Source organism: Papaver somniferum, unplaced genomic scaffold (genome assembly GCF_003573695.1).
Source record: "Papaver somniferum cultivar HN1 unplaced genomic scaffold, ASM357369v1 unplaced-scaffold_10, whole genome shotgun sequence".
Classification (NCBI taxonomy): domain Eukaryota; kingdom Viridiplantae; phylum Streptophyta; class Magnoliopsida; order Ranunculales; family Papaveraceae; genus Papaver; species Papaver somniferum.
Genome location: NW_020618825.1, coordinates 1,922,137 through 1,938,165, shown reverse-complemented (window position 1 = coordinate 1,938,165; position 16,029 = coordinate 1,922,137). Strand labels below are relative to the sequence as shown.

At 35.9% G+C, this 16,029-nt stretch overlaps 1 protein-coding gene across 1 annotated transcript; it reads left to right on the top strand.

The window, feature by feature from the left end:
• The first annotated feature begins 2,672 nt into the window (after window positions 1-2,672).
• Window positions 2,673-3,365, top strand: LOC113326875 (probable inositol transporter 2). The gene has a single exon (XM_026574543.1). The coding sequence runs from the start codon at window positions 2,673-2,675 to the stop codon at window positions 3,363-3,365; it is 693 nt and encodes a 230-aa protein (XP_026430328.1).
• Window positions 3,366-16,029: the final 12,664 nt, after the last annotated feature.

Below are 16,029 nucleotides of genomic sequence, written 5' to 3'. Positions count from 1 at the left end.
TTGAAAGTTTTTGGTATGCCTAAAATCATAGTTCGAGAGGATTAGTCACAGATATGTACTCTTCCTCCTGACTTGGGCTTGGGCTAGGAAATTTTTTTAAACGGCCCGTCAAAGATCTTGTAGGCACTAGGCATACCTCGAAAGTGAACAAAAGCTTGCATCTCCATGCCACCACCACTCGGCAGCTAATCCTCTGCCACTAACACTGTTGGGATACCTACATCAATTAGGATTCAATTTTATGTTTTCAGTATTTGTTTAGGACTAAGTTTTCTTATTTGCTTATGACTCTACTTTCATGTTCTAGAATTTTAGTCGGTAACATTGTTAAGTGTTTATGACAAATCAGTATTATTAACAGTTGTGATACGTTGACCGAAGCATTATACTGTGGGGCACACCGAGAGGGCAATGGACGGTCCCGATGCACGTGTTTAGCATCGGATAGGTGCGGGCATAAATGGTCCCCACCAACCCCTCTCACATGCACGTCCACGATGCGCCCCGCGATGTAACTTCACGATACATTAGTCATTTATGTATTCAAAGGATTCATGATGGTTGATCTCCGATCAAACTCCCATCAATTATCTACTTCATAGTATTAGGATACTCTACTTCCGGTGTCGGATTCTGTCAAACACCACCACCTTCTTCTTCTCATTTCTATCTTGTTATTCATCTAGCGGAAACTAAATCCTGGATCGGAAGAGGAGCCAGGATCGTCAAAATTTATTTCGTTAGAGATCATTATCAGTACACAAAATTGGTTAAAAAGATCAAAATCAACAATTCCTGGGTAAAAAGGACATTTAGATTTTGATACTGTTTAAATGGACAAAAATGTAAAAATAGCCAAGATGTAAACAATTTCGTCTTACCCATTTTCAAATATTTTTTCTTATTTTTAATTTACATAAGGATGTATCCAGTTTCATCCTTACTATTTTTTAAGTTTAAGTCAGGATGAATCCAGTTTCATCCTTGTTATTTTTTTAATGTCCATTTCACCCATACTAATTTTTACTCGTCCATTCGAACCATGTTTTAAAAATATTTGGACAAATGACCCATTTTCCGTTATCATTATCAATGCCGAAAATAAGACTTCTCGCTACTATCTTTGCAGCCAGTGCGCCTGCCCTAGTCTTCGGATATTACTTAGGTAATGACTGTAGATATATATATTTTTACACGTTCATGTATGTTTTAGAATATATATCTTTTTCACATTCTTTTTTCTTTTTTTATATGACCTTGATCAGCAAGTATAAGGTGACTCTCTGAAATATGTGTATGCATGATTAATTATTGCACAAAATTGGTTAAAAAGACCAAAATCAACAATTCCTGGATAAAAATGACATTTAAATTTTGATACTGTTTAAATGGACAAAAATGTAAAAATAGCCCGGATGTAAATAGTTTCATCATACCCATTTTCAAATACCTTTTCTTATTTTTAATTTACATCAGGATGCATCTAGTTTCATCCTTATTATTTTTTAAGTTTAAGTCAGGATTAATCCAGTTTCATCCTTTCTATTTTTTTAGTGTCCATTTGACCCATAATAATTCTTACTCGTCCATTTAAACCATGTTTTAAGAATATTTGGACAAATGACCCATTTTCCGTAATTATTATTTGGTTGCTTGCAGCCATAATCTGCTCAACTGCCTATGCTCCGAAGAGATCAAGAGATCACCTTGGGAATATTTACGGGAAACAGTGAGCCAATAATTCGTTGATCCTGACACATATATCTTAATAATAACTTTACTTGTTGATGACGTTTTCATGCATCTTCTATGAACAATAATCGCATATACTTTTTTCTATTTATGCAGAATGTCTTTTGGATATATTTTATCGAATATGGAACTGTGACTTATGGTGGCTTCGTATTAGTTAATTTTACTAAACATTTTGGGCCGTTAACTGCAATTGCGATAGTAGATTCCGCTTTCATTTTCGAAGTTCCGTTTTGTGTTTTCTTTACGCAAAACTTACTTCACCATGATATGAATGAGCTATTTGTGGGATTGATAAGTGTAGGTTCCGCAGGAGGAGCATCTGTCGTATTTCTAACACTTTACATTTCAGAAATTTCTCCACCTAAAATTAGAGGTGTCCTTGTCAGCACTATTTTCCTACAGACCGAAGGCGGCCAAATACTTTACCATCTTCTCAAACTCCAAAGCTCCTCCTCGCGCCTTCACCTTGAGGAAGTTGAGACATGGCATTGGGTGCTTGCAATAGTTATACCGATCATTCATCTTACTTTTCTGATGGGTGGAGCACTTCCTGAGTCTCCTAGATGGCTCTACAGAAAGGGTCACACTGAGAAAGCCAAGGAAGCACTAAATTCGTTACGTTCTTCTTATGGAGCTTCCGGTGAAGTAAAATCCACGGAGTCATCATTAATGGAAGAAGCTGAAGAAGGTAAAGGACAAAAAGAAAAGAAAAAAGAACTTAAACGTGGGTATTGGTTTTATCCACTCTCTATTCCTTGGTACATGGTTCCTCGTAGAAGGATCATTGCTGGATATGGTCTTTTTGTGGCTCAGAAGTTTGTGGGATTGAACATGATGATCATTACAGCTACACCATATTTCATTTGACGACTAATCGTTATAACAGGAAAACAGAAATCGGAAACTCAGAGAATATAATGAATACAGCAGCGTCCGCTTTGGAAATTCCTCTCATCATGTCTTGTCTTGTTCTAGTTGGTACTTTGATCTGTACCACGTTAGTTGATCGTTTTTGGAGGAGACGACTTCTTCTTGTTAGTATATCCGGAATAATATCATCTCTTGGGTTGTTATCTTTTTTGTTTCATATTGGGATCAATTCTGCCGGAGGCCTAAAACTTCCTTTTTCAAACATCGGTGTGGTAGATGAGAATCGAGTATTTTGGTACAATATTGTTGAAGAAAAGGCATCAGGTATGGGATTATTAGCATTGGCTGCTCTTGCAATGTACATGATCTCGTATTCGCTGGGTATAGGAACAGTTCCTTGGATCATAAACTCGGAACTCTATCCAATGAAATACAGATTTGTTTGTGTAAAGATAGGAAATGTGGCGTACTGGCTGACGAAACTATTTGGGGAAGGTTTCTTTTTGGACAACTTGGGGAGATATTTTTCTGCTGCGGATATGCTCTTTTTATTGTATTCTTTTTCTTGGGTGGTGGGTTTTTTCATCTACTTTTACATACCACGGACCAAAGGATTACAACTTGAGGACGTCGAGAAGGTCTTACCGCAACAGGAGAAGCAACTCCAAATGTATGAGTATGAAATTAGGAATAAGGACGGTCAGAAGTTCAATGAGGAACTCAAGGTTCTTATAGTATGATAACTCTTTCGTAGTCTCTTTTTATGTGTTTGTTTTTTCAGTTTTTGGATCAGAAGTTCGGTGAAGAAGTTAAAGTTCTTTTAGTTGGTTTCCTCTTGCTTTTTATTTCAAGTCTAAGGATTAATTAGTGTTTTTTGTTGAGTGTTAATGTAATGTTCAAATGTAATAGGAGTGTAAGAATATAAGTAGTAGTAGAATTGTATGGACAATAGATGTCCACATGTCATCTTATCTCTATGGTCTTATATTGACGATGTGTAGAGAGAGAAATTATTATGAAGAAAGAAATCAAAGAAAATAGAGTGAGTAGAAACGATTAGTTTTCCGCTCCTTCATGATCAAAATCCTTCTTAATCATCATCATAAATTCAATAAAATATCTAACAATTGGTATCAGAGCGTAAATCAAGTGAATCCGATCTTGGAGAGTGAAAAAAATCAATTTCTACTCATTAATTCAGAAAAATCAGCAACATATAAAATTCTCAAAAACTAGATCCAAAAAAAGAAAAAATCAATTTCTTCAATCAATCATCAACCAAATCAATTGCAACAACCATCAATACCTCTTTTCCATGGAGAAAATTATGATTTTTGGTCAATCAAAATAAAGACCTTGTTCATGTCACAAGATGTGTGGGAGATTGTAGAAAGTGGGTATGATGAAATTGAAGACACATCAACTCTAGATCAAGACTAAAAAAATTTACTTAAGGAGAGTAGGAAGAAGAATGCTAAAGCATCCATGTACATCCAACAAGGAGTTGGAGATACTATTCTACCAAGAGTAATTCATTTTCCTAAAGCTAAAGAAGCTTGGGATATTCTTCAAAAGGAATATGGTGGTAATAAGAAGGTAAGAGAGTTAAAATTACATTCTTATAGAAGGGATTTTGAGAATCTTAAAATGAATGAGAATGAATGCTTGAATGAATTTTCTTCAAGAGTTGTTGAAAATCTTAATAATATGATGATATGTGGTGAGAAGATGGAGGAAAGAAGAATTTGTGAGAAGATATTGATGTGCTTGCCGGAAAAATTCGAACCCATTGTGGCGGTTATGGAAGAGACTAAAGATTTCTCAACATTAAAGTCACAAGAGTTATGGGATTCCTTGAAGATGTATAAGCAAAGGTTGTTAAGACACTCCGAAAAAGTCAATTGAGAGTGCTTTTCAATCAAAATTCAACTTGGATTCAAAAAATTCAGCAACAAAGAAAAATGAGTACAAGGGTGAATCAACATCAAACTTCTAAGGAAAAGGGAAATGGAAGAAAGAAGGAGCTAATTCCAACAACTATACAAAGAGTGATTCGTCTCAAGTACCAAGATGCAATTTTTGCAAGAAGAATGGTCACTTGGAGAAGAATTGTTGGAACAAAGGAAAACCACAATGTCGCAATTTCAAAATGTATGGGCATTTGGAGAAAGATTGTAGACACAAAGAAGATGAAGAACAAGCCGGTAGAGCCGAAGAAAAAAAAGATAAAAAAAATTGTTTTATGCTTGTCAAAGTGCCATGGTGATTTCCAAAAGTGAAGTTTGGTTTGTAGATAGTGGATGCACAACTCATATGTCCGGTGAAAAAAGATTGTTTGTTGATATGGATACATCCATAAAGTCTCTAGCGAAGATGGGTGATGGAAATATGGTTCACGCTAACGGAAAAGGTATCATTTGTGTGCAAACTATCACTAGTGGATAATGGGTTTTAAACCACTTCCTGGGCTTTAATAAAACGACTTCCTTGGGCTAGTGGTAACTATAGGTGCTGTGAGACATAGTGGTTTTCATGATAAAAATTAAACCTTTTTCATCCACAGTTGTTCTATAAAGGGGTATTTTTGTAATAAACCATGGCTCTTTTATCGAGTAAAAGAATGACTGTGGGAGAAACTAGTTTCTATAGCACCTGGTTCAAGGCGTTAATACCCACACATTTCTCTCTTCGGTACCTAAAATCATTCACATAACAAGATTTCTTCGGCAAAATATCCCCATCTTCTTCATCCAAAAATCAATAACTCTTTACTTTCATCACCATAACAGTTCAGTTTTCACAAGCTTTCTTATTATTTCATTCTCATACTCAAATTCAATAAATCCTCCAAGAAATAAAAATCCAGTTTGTTTCTCATTAATTAGAAATCAAAGACAAACATCACTTCACATCATAGATCGAACTCACTTTCACAAATTGTAGCTTCATCATAATCTCTATTACAAAATCAAAACGTATGTATCAGTAGAAATTAATAGCAAAATTTATTACCCTAGATCTAGCTTCTTTACTCCTGAAATCATCAGGTTAATATCAATATTGTTCTTATTTGATGAATTTGATAGACTTTTTGTATTATTAACAATCTAATTTCTCTTCATCTTCTCTCGTTTTTGCAGTAAGGTGTTTCCTTCTCTAGTTTTACATTCAACAGAACTCCTCAAGGAGTGAACAAATCTTTTTGGTACAATACTCTTAAATTAGTTTCTGGGGTTTTTTAATCTGTTTTGAACAAAGGGTTTTGATTTGATTTGGGTTTTTTGTTGTTGATGGAATGACTTTTACAGGAAGTGGAACCGTTGAAGGGAATGGACAAAAATGGTAGGAGCTTCTCTGCAAACCTCACAAGGTGATTTCAAGAACCCTCATTCATTTTTCTGCAACCTTTTCTTGAACTTTCGATTTTAATTTTACTCATTTCTTACTTCAAAATGAATTACAGGGTCTTAATGGAACGACACTGCCCGGCCCTTGTGACAGCCCAGCTGTAAGTGACAGCTTAATCGAAGATTAAATCATAAAAGAGTTTATGTGCATAATGCTAAACGATATTAATTTCATTCTTTGTTCTTTTCAGTTAATCAGGTTTTTCATGAGCTATAATCTGATGGTGGGTGACCTAACAATTCAAAACAGGCCTCAGTTCCACATGATATTCCAAGGTTGCAATGGCGTACGCATTGAGAGACTGTCCATACTTTCACCTTCCCTTAGTCCTAATACAGATGGAATCCACATTTCTGATTCAAATTCTGTCGGCATATACAATTCCCTCATTGCAAACGGTAAAAACTAAATTTGATACAATTCTTTGTAAGCATTTTCTCAATCTTAGACTTGCAAAATTACTTCAATTTTGATTTTTAGTTTGGTATGGTTTCAAGTCAACCAATTGAATTACAAAAGAGTTTTATCCACTTGATTGACCGATATATATTTCCTAGAATGGGAAAATATTTTCTCTAGGGACCAAGTTCATCACCTAATCCGGCCTTTCAATGTACCACCAAACTAACAAATCCAGTCTCTTTCGAAAAAAAATTAGTTGGAAAATGAATGCGTGGTAAATAAAGTCCACTCTTTACTTTCATTTTTGGTTAACTTGGAACCATACCAAACTAAAATCCAAAAGTTCATATTGTCACTTTAAAGCATTTTCTCAATCTTTTAAATATAAATGGAAACTAAAATCCAAAAGTCATTGTTGTCCATTCCCTTCAACGGTTCCACTTGAGGATAAGCTAATTTCAGGAATGGTCAACAATCTGAGTCATGAGAAGCTGAAAAATCTGTTGTACAAGAAGTTATCAAGTTACCAGCAGGCGAACTTATTACGGGTACAATAATGTTTGAAATAACATTATTCTTTACTTCTCTTGGGAGAGGGAAGACTTGCGCACACAGATTCCTTAATCGTGCTTTCATCATTCAAGTTACACATTATGCTACTTGTGTATTTCAGTTGCTTGTCTTAGTTTCATGAGCCATTTTTTCGTGCCATTTGGGATTGTGCAGATACTATTCGAGGTTTAGCTGTACTGCCTGGTCTTGGGGTTATTTCTGCATCACATGACAGGTGAGTTAGCTTTTATTTTGCAACTGATTTAAAAATTAACTGATCTAGTCTTTACGAATCAGAGAGGAACCGGAGTTAAACAAGATTAATTTTATTTTGCCAGTTGAGTTAGTATTTTGCCAAGATTAATTTCTTGATTTCTTTCCGACAAAAGTTAGTATGTGTTGAAGCTTTGCAAGAGATTCGGGTTTGTTTTGATTTTTAATTGTGTTTCGATTTGTAGTAATCTTAATTCATGATTAAATCTATATTAGGTTCTTCTATTATGTTGAATTTAAGTTTTTTACTTTATAATAAGTTGTTTTATCTTGTGATATGGACAGAATTGAAACGAAGGAAACCAAAAGGAGAAGGTTAACAACGTGCTCTTGTGCGATCAAGCTAGGGTTTAATCTGTGGTTTGGTTTGTAAGATCATTACTTCATATGGTTTAGTAATTATAATGTCTTTTCTATTTGATAAATATGGGTTTTGTTAGTATGTTACTTGATTAGGGTTCCTGTTTCGGAACTGTATGCTGTTACAGTTTTGATAAAAAAGGGGTTTCTGAGTTGCATTAGTTTCTTTTAGTGTTGCATCAGTTATAACAATCTTTTAGTTCACCGCTTTCCTATTGTTTCGTGGTTGAGAAATTCACCATTTTTCATATGTTTTCTGATTGGTAGGAAGTTGAAGAGAAAAAGCTGGTGACCTATGTGAGTCTCCAAGCTAATCCAAATAGAAACAAAGTGTGATTTCGATGCGTTTTTTTGTTACAATTTTGAAAATTTGTGATTGTTGATATAGGACATCGATATGGCAAAGTATGCATTGGAATTAACGGGTCATTTGGATTGGCGAAAAGCTCATGCTTTTGAACATTCCATGGGTAAGTAAAGCCTTTTTCATCCTATTTCAGTTTGCTAGCTTGATTTTTGGGCATCTACTATTAGGGATTCTTCTTAAACTTGTCTCGTTGTATGTTTTCGTCAGGGTCCATGATAGCGTATAGGTATGCTTGGTATATTCTCACAAGTTTTTTCTTTCGTCAGTCCATAGGTTTTTCCCATGTTTTCTGATTTACTGCCATTGGAGTGTAGGAAATTGGCTTACTGATTGGGATGGAAGATGTACGTGTACCACAAGAGAAGCAAGCCGAGTATCTGTCGTCACTGCTTATCCCTTTATGCAATCAGGTAAGGGATGAATCCTTTCTTAACGAAAGTTATTAGATGGGCATGAGAAGACATTTCTGTTAGTTGGAAAATTCGTGTTCACTGCTCTTACATGCATGGAGTAACTTTCACTCTCGCCTAGTTAATTTAGATAATGTTGTTCTGCTTTCTAGTCTAATTTCCCTTCTATTTAGGTCCAGGAGCTGCTTTTAAATGCCAACATACAAAATCAGGAAGAGTCTTCTGCTAAAATTGCTAATACACAACAATTAATCATAGCAATTAATGAACTGAGCAAGGTATTCTTGTTGAGTCCACTAATTTGTATACTCTCGATTTATTTTTGTTAGCTGTTCTGTGCACCAACATCCGCATGAACATTTCCTGATGTGAGTTCTTATGTGTCACCGTAAGATTAAGCTAATGTGGATTTGCATTTCTTTGTACTACTATTTTTCGTATCAAACATGTTGATGTTGCGTTAGTTTGGTGACATGTATGAATTTTTACTCTGGTATTTCTTTGTGGAAGACTTTGGATGTTCTCCTTCAAATTCTTGTGGTGTTTCCTAAAGTTGATCCTCTACGGTAAGTTATAATGCCTAGTTAATTCTATCATTTGTATCAATATGAAAGATAATCAATTTGATTATCTAAGGTAGCATGTATTACAAGGCTGCTGGCATGTAGTTGCAGTTCATATCTTTTCTTTAAATTATTATTTGAGTGGGTACTTGTATGTGTAGTTGTAGGCGATGCTGGTCTCGAATATATTCCTCATCTCTTTACTTTTTTTTTACTGTTAATTGATGTAGTCTTGTTTTTTTTGTGTTTGCAGCTTAGGGCTGGAGTGATGGACCTGATTTGAGCCAGTTTGTCAGAAGATGAAGGTATATATTGGGAAGTTTTACCTTCAACTTAGTGTTGAAACTTCATGGTTGTAAATCGTGTAACATGAATATAAGTTAAGGTTTTCCAATTTAGTATTAGAAGTTTTCCGGACTTGGAACTCGGAAGTATTTTAGATAGGTGAAATTGTAAATTGTGTACACATTTCTATACAAATTTAGTTTTCAAGTCATTATCTATTTAATTTTGTTAAATTCAGTTTTGAGTCGTTATTAGTGATTCAGCTTTTAGTTGTTGATTCAGTTGAATCAGCTTTGGATTCAGCTGAACTAATAATCAATTTTTTTTATTAAATATCATCAACAGAAACTACTGTGTCTATCAGTATTACCCGGATACTGTCAATGAAAGTAGTTCTTTTAAAGATTTCAACAGTTGCCAAACACAGTTGTTTTGGAAAAAACCACTTCAATATTCCAACTGATGAACACAGACGTTTTTAAAGATATTATCTCTTGTCTTGACAGTGGTTTAACTTCCATTTTCCACTAGTGTATCAATGGAGAAAAATACATTAGAGATGTGTTATATGTTCCGGACTTGGCACAAAATTTACTTACTGTTGGAAAACTTGTGGAACTTGGGTATACAGTTCATTTTTGAAGATGGATATTGCACCATTTATAACAAGAAGCACAACAACAAGAGACAAGTCATGAAAAGTATCAAGATGGAGAAAAATAGAAACTTTCCAATTGTGTTTGAAAAGCAAAAAAATGTTGCATTGAGGATGGAAACCAGTGATGAAACATGGTTATGGCATAAAAGACTTGGGCATTTGAATTTCAATAGTCTCAAGGTGATTTCCAACAAGAATATGGTGCAAGGACTTCCACAACATATCAACCACAAATATGGAGTGTGTGAAGGTTGTGCACTTGGGAAGCAACATCGCCAACCATTCCCAAAAGGTGTAGCATGGAGGTCAAAGGAACTTCTTGGTTTGGTACATACCGATGTGTGTGGACCAATGAAGACACCAACTCATGGAGGTAATAGATACTTCATTTTATTCATTGATAACTTTAATCGTATGACTTGGGTGTACTTCATGAGACAAAAGTACGAAGTTTTTAGCATCTTCAAGAAGTTCAAGAGCCTTGTTGAAAAGCAAAGTGGTCACTACATCAAAGTTTTGATAAGTGATAGAGGCAAAGCAACAAAGAGTTTGATAAATTTTGTGAAGATGAAGGCTTGGAAAGGCAACTAACCGTGGGTTATACTCCTCAACAAAATGGTGTTTCCGAGAGAAAGGACCAAATCGTGATGGAGATGGCGAAGTCCATGCTTCATGAGAAGGGTATGCCTAGAGAGTTTTGGGACGAAGCCGTTAACACCGCCGTCTACTTGATGAACATGTGTCCAACAAAAGCCGTATTGGGACAAACTCCGTTTGAAGCATGGAGTGGGAGAAATCCATCGGTAAGACATCTAAAAGTGTTTGGTAGTGTGTGTTATTCTCAAATTTCAAAGGTGAAGAGAACAAATCTTGATGAATCAAGCGAGAAGTGTATATTTCTTGGCTACAACCTCCAACCAAAAGGTTATAGGTTGTTTAGTTTGAAGAAGAACACAATGATTACAAGTCGTGATGTCTTGTTTGATGAAGGAGCTTCATGGAACTGGGAAGAAGGTAAAACTGAGAATAGAACCGCTATTGTTGATGAAGAGCAAGAAAATTCAGCAACAAGTGAAGTTGGAGAAGGTGAAGAACTACCTCAAACACCCCCAAATGCAAGGTTTAGAGCATCTCCAAGTATGTCCCCAAGTACTAGTGCATCAACATCACCACCATCGGCACCAAAGAAGATGCATAGGTTGAGTTAAGTGTATGAAAAATGTAACTATTGTACGGTTGAACCGGAAATTTTTGAAGAAGCATCAAAAGAACCGGTTTGGATAAAAGCTATGGAAGAAGAAGTTGTTGTTATTAATGAGAATGACACATGGAAGAAAGTAGCAAGGCCAAGTGACAAAGAAGTTATTGGTGTGAAGTGGATCTACAAGGCGAAGTACAATGCGGATGGGTCACTTCAAAGGCGCAAAGCAAGGTTGGTGGCAAAGGGATACTCTCAATAACCCTGCATCGACTACAATGATACTTTTGCACCAGTTGCTCGTCTTGACACCATTAGAGCCGTGATTTCTATGAAATCTCAAAGAGGTTCGTTACTTTATCAACTTGATGTCAAATCGGCATTTTTGAATGGAGAACTCCATGAAGAGGTCTACGTAGAACAACCACAAGGTTTTGTGATTGAAGGAGAAGAAGACAAGGTATTCAAGTTAAAGAAAGCTTTGTATGGACTAAAACAAGCACTAAGAGCTTGGTATAATGATATAGATAGAATACTTCAAAAGAAAAAACTTCAACAAAAGCAAGAGTGAGCCTACACTATATGTGAAGACAAAAGGTACGTCTATTCTCATCGTTTCCTTGTATCTTATCTTTATGAAGAGGTCTACGTAGAACAACCACAAGGTTTTGTGATTGAAGGAGAAGAAGACAAGGTATACAAGTTAAAGAAAGCTTTGTATGGCCTAAAACAAGCACTAAGAGCTTGGTATAATGATATAGATAGAATACTTCAAAAGAAAAAACTTCAACAAAAGCAAGAGTGAGCCTACACTATATGTGAAGACAAAAGGTACGTCTATTCTCATCGTTTCCTTGTATCTTATCTTTACGGGTAATGATGTTCATATGATTGAACAATTCAAGAGAGAAATGATGATGAAATATGAGACGAGTGACATGGGTTATCTCAAGTACTTCCTTGATATTGAAGTTCACCAAAGTGAAGATGGAGTGTTCATTTCTCAAAGCAAGTATGCCGAAAAGGTGTTGAAGAAATTTGGTATGCTTGGTGGTAACCCCACATCTACACCACTTGTAGTGAATGAGAAACTCAAGAAAGATGATGGAGGAAGAAAAGTTGATGAGACTTACTATAGAGGTCTTATTGGAAACTTGTTGTATCTTACACATACAAGATCCAACATCATGTTTGCTTGAAGTATGCTTTCTAGGTTCATGAGTTCACCTAGTCATTTACATCTTGGCGCGGCAAAGAGGTTGTTGAGGTACATACAAGGAACAATGAATTTTGGAATCATGTATTCAAGAAATTTGGATGTCAAATTAGTTGGCTATTGTGATAGCGACTTGGGAGGGTGTATTGATGACATGAAGAGTACATCGTGGTATGCTTTTTCTCTTGGTTCGGGCATATTTACTTGGGCATCGAAGAAGCAAGAAACCGTAGCTCTATCCACGGCGGAAGCGGAGTACATTTCGGCATCAATAGCTACATCTCATGTTGTATGGCTAAGAAGAATCATGGAATATATTCAAGAGAAGCAAGAAGGGTGCACCGAAATTTTTTGTGATAACAAATCCGCAATTGCAATGTCCAAAAATTCGGTTGAGCATTGTAGAGAAAGGCACATCAAACTCAAGTATCACTTCATTCGAGAAGCGGTTGAAGATGGTGAGATAGAACTCAAGTATTGCAAGACGAAAGACCAATTGGCGGACATATTCACCAAGGCATTTCCCAAAGGCAAGTTCCAAAACTTTAGGGAATTATTTGGAGTTGTAGAACATCACATTAAGGAGGAGATTGTTGAGTGTTAATGTAATGTTCAAATGTAATAGGAGTGTAAGGATATAAGTAGTAGTAGAATTGTATGGACAATAGATGTCCACATGTCATCTTATCTCTATGGTCTTATATTGACCATGTGTAGAGAGAGAAATTATTACGAAGAAAGAAATCAAAGAAAATAGAGTGAGTAGAAACTATTAGTTTTCCGCTCCTTCGTGATCAAAATCCTTCTTAATCATCATCATAAATTCAATCAAATATCTAACACTTTTTATGTGTTTTAAGTTATCCTTTTTAGGTTTGTGGTTGTTTGTTGTGAATTATACAACTTACCTCTTGTGTGAGCGCATAGAAAAAACATTATCTGGAAAAGTTACAAGACGTAGCATAATCGTGTCATTACATAAAAGAATATATGGTTCACGCAACTAATAAGTCCAAGTATGAGAAGAATCTAAGAGATGACACTCGAGACAAAGTTAAGCAGATGCATACTTTTTAAACATATTCAGGATCTCCTGACGTTATTCACAACAATATCTTAATAGGAAATGTTTACTCTCTTTTCTTTAGATCCATTAAACTTCCAGGGAAACAAAGGTGTTGATATGAGGAATAACTTGATAGACGATACTACCAATATCACCATCTGGTATCTATCTAAGAGTCTCAGTTCTCGGATCATAAGTATAGAGACCACTCCTGTTGTACCACAATAGAATTTTACCGGTCTTTGTGATGGCAAACGGAACAGGGATGTCTTTTATTTCCGTTATTTCTATTGCTATACTGAACTCTTTGATTCATCTCCAGTTACGACAATCTTTCTTACACTCTTTTGAAATCATCCCATTAGATGTTCCACAACTGCACATATTCATTTTCTTCAATGACCATATATCCTGACCTGGCCTACGATGAACAAGACGTAGACATTCTCTCAGCACCTTGAGTTCTAGTAAACCTGGACTTCCTGTATCATCATCTGATTCTTGAAAATCCACGCAGCAAGGCGGTGTAGGAACCTCGAGTACCACCTCATCTTCGAAATAGAAAGCCAGTATTTTCCATTCCAGGTTGTCCATCCAGTGAATAGCCCCGTCTGCAATGACACCTGGTGTTGCGTTTGTTATCTTAAAAAAGTTTAAGAGGCAGTAATTCTATGTTCCTCCAAGATTTGTCAACTCCGAGAGTATACACTTGTAGGTCTCCTTCATATTCATCCAGATGGTAGCATACTCTAACAACCTTGTATTCATTAGTGGTAGGAACGTAACAAAATCCAGATGTAATCCTTGCAGCATCGTAATTGTAGGTATGACCAATTAAGTTATATCTTGGTAAATTCCACTCACCTCTTGTAACTGGATTGCATATGGGATCACCGCCAACCAATCTAGAACTATCGGATACTGCAAAACAAACCAAACCATTACATGAACCAACTAGCGTATGGGTTGTCTTCATGGGAAGGGGTGATGGAGTAAGACGATTGAAATCGTATCCTCCTATAAACTTTTTGAACACAAATCTATCGTCATCATTAAAAAGCTCTCCATAATAGATGGTCTTTTTGGGTGATATTCCATAAGATTTCACTAAGAAAAGGAAACTCCCCATTGTAGAGTTAGTAGTAGGGTTTAAAATTAATTCTCCACTAGCAACATGCGTACTGCTGCTAGTGCCATTGTTTAGACGCTGCTTCTTCCTGCAAGGAGAATAAATGTCGTCGTTAGTTACGTAACAATCATTAATATTGCGTAGAAATCTGCATAGGTGAATATTTGTAAACCAAGTATCAATTCTAACGCTCCTGTTCCAATTCCTGCATACCTGTTTGACACCTAAGACAGAATCAGCAGGTAACCGAGAAGATATGTTTGTTATGATATCTCCAGGAAGATTCTCCATCTCGCTATAGTATCAAAACCTGGATAAGAACAACACTGAGATAAAAATAGATCGGGAGATGCATACAGTATGTATATTTATAAACGATTTAAGGGTCAACCGAGTTCGAGAAGAATTCGGGTTTGACTTGGGATATTTTCGGCCCTTGATTTCGGCTATCCTGCGGCTAATCCATTACATGGGTATCCTAATATAACCACGTCGTTTAATATAAGTGTTTCCTAAATATATAGTGCTTGTGCACCCCTCAAAGGATTACAACTTGAGGACGTCGAGCAGGTCTTACTGCAACAGGAAAAGCAACTCAAAATGGATGAGTATGAAATTAGAGATAAGGAGGCTCAGAAGTTCGATGAAGAACTCAAGGTTTATTCTTATATGATAAACTCTTCCGTAGTTTGATTCTCTTTTTATATAGTTTTTGGATCAGAAGTTCGGTGAAGAAGTCAAGGTTCTTTTAGTTAGTTTTATCTTGCTTTTTATTTCAAATCTAAGGGTTAATAAGTGCTTTCTATAGTTTTATCTTGCTTTTTATTTCAAATCTAAGGGTTAATTAGTGCTTTCTATAGTTTTATCTTGCTTTTTATTTCAAATCTAAGGGTTAATTAGTGCTTTCGATATGTGTTTTAAGTTATCCTTTTTAGGTTTGTGGTTGTTTGTTGTGAATTATAAAAGAACTTACCTCTTGTGTGAGCGCGCAGAAAAGTGAACTAAGAACAAAGTAAAACATAATCTGGAAAAGCTACAAGACGTAGCATAAGTAGCTCCAAGATCCAAACTCTAATATAGCGTCATTACATAAAAACATATATATGGTTCACGCATGCAACTAAAAACAAGAAGAATCTAAGAGATTCTTCCAAGTTCAGGATCTCCTGACGGTGGAACTGCTTGGCAACATGGATTGCCGTCTTTCCTTCCAAGTTCTGGAGATCACTGCAGCAAGAAAACTGAAGTGTAAAAACAAAATCATCCAAATAAATGACTTGTACTGAACTCATTCACTGGACATTTATGATGCATTAAGCTTAAACAGCAGCGCAGTTATCCAAACTCTCAATGTCCACAACCAACAACGTAATGAAGAGTTGTACTTTTGCTAATATCCAGAGTATCCGTTGCTGCTGCAGTCTCGAGGAGGACTGGAGCACACCTCACCTAGTACAAAATATATCAACCAGGTTTGCTTAATTTGAACAAATTCAGTAACCAAGAAACATAAAACG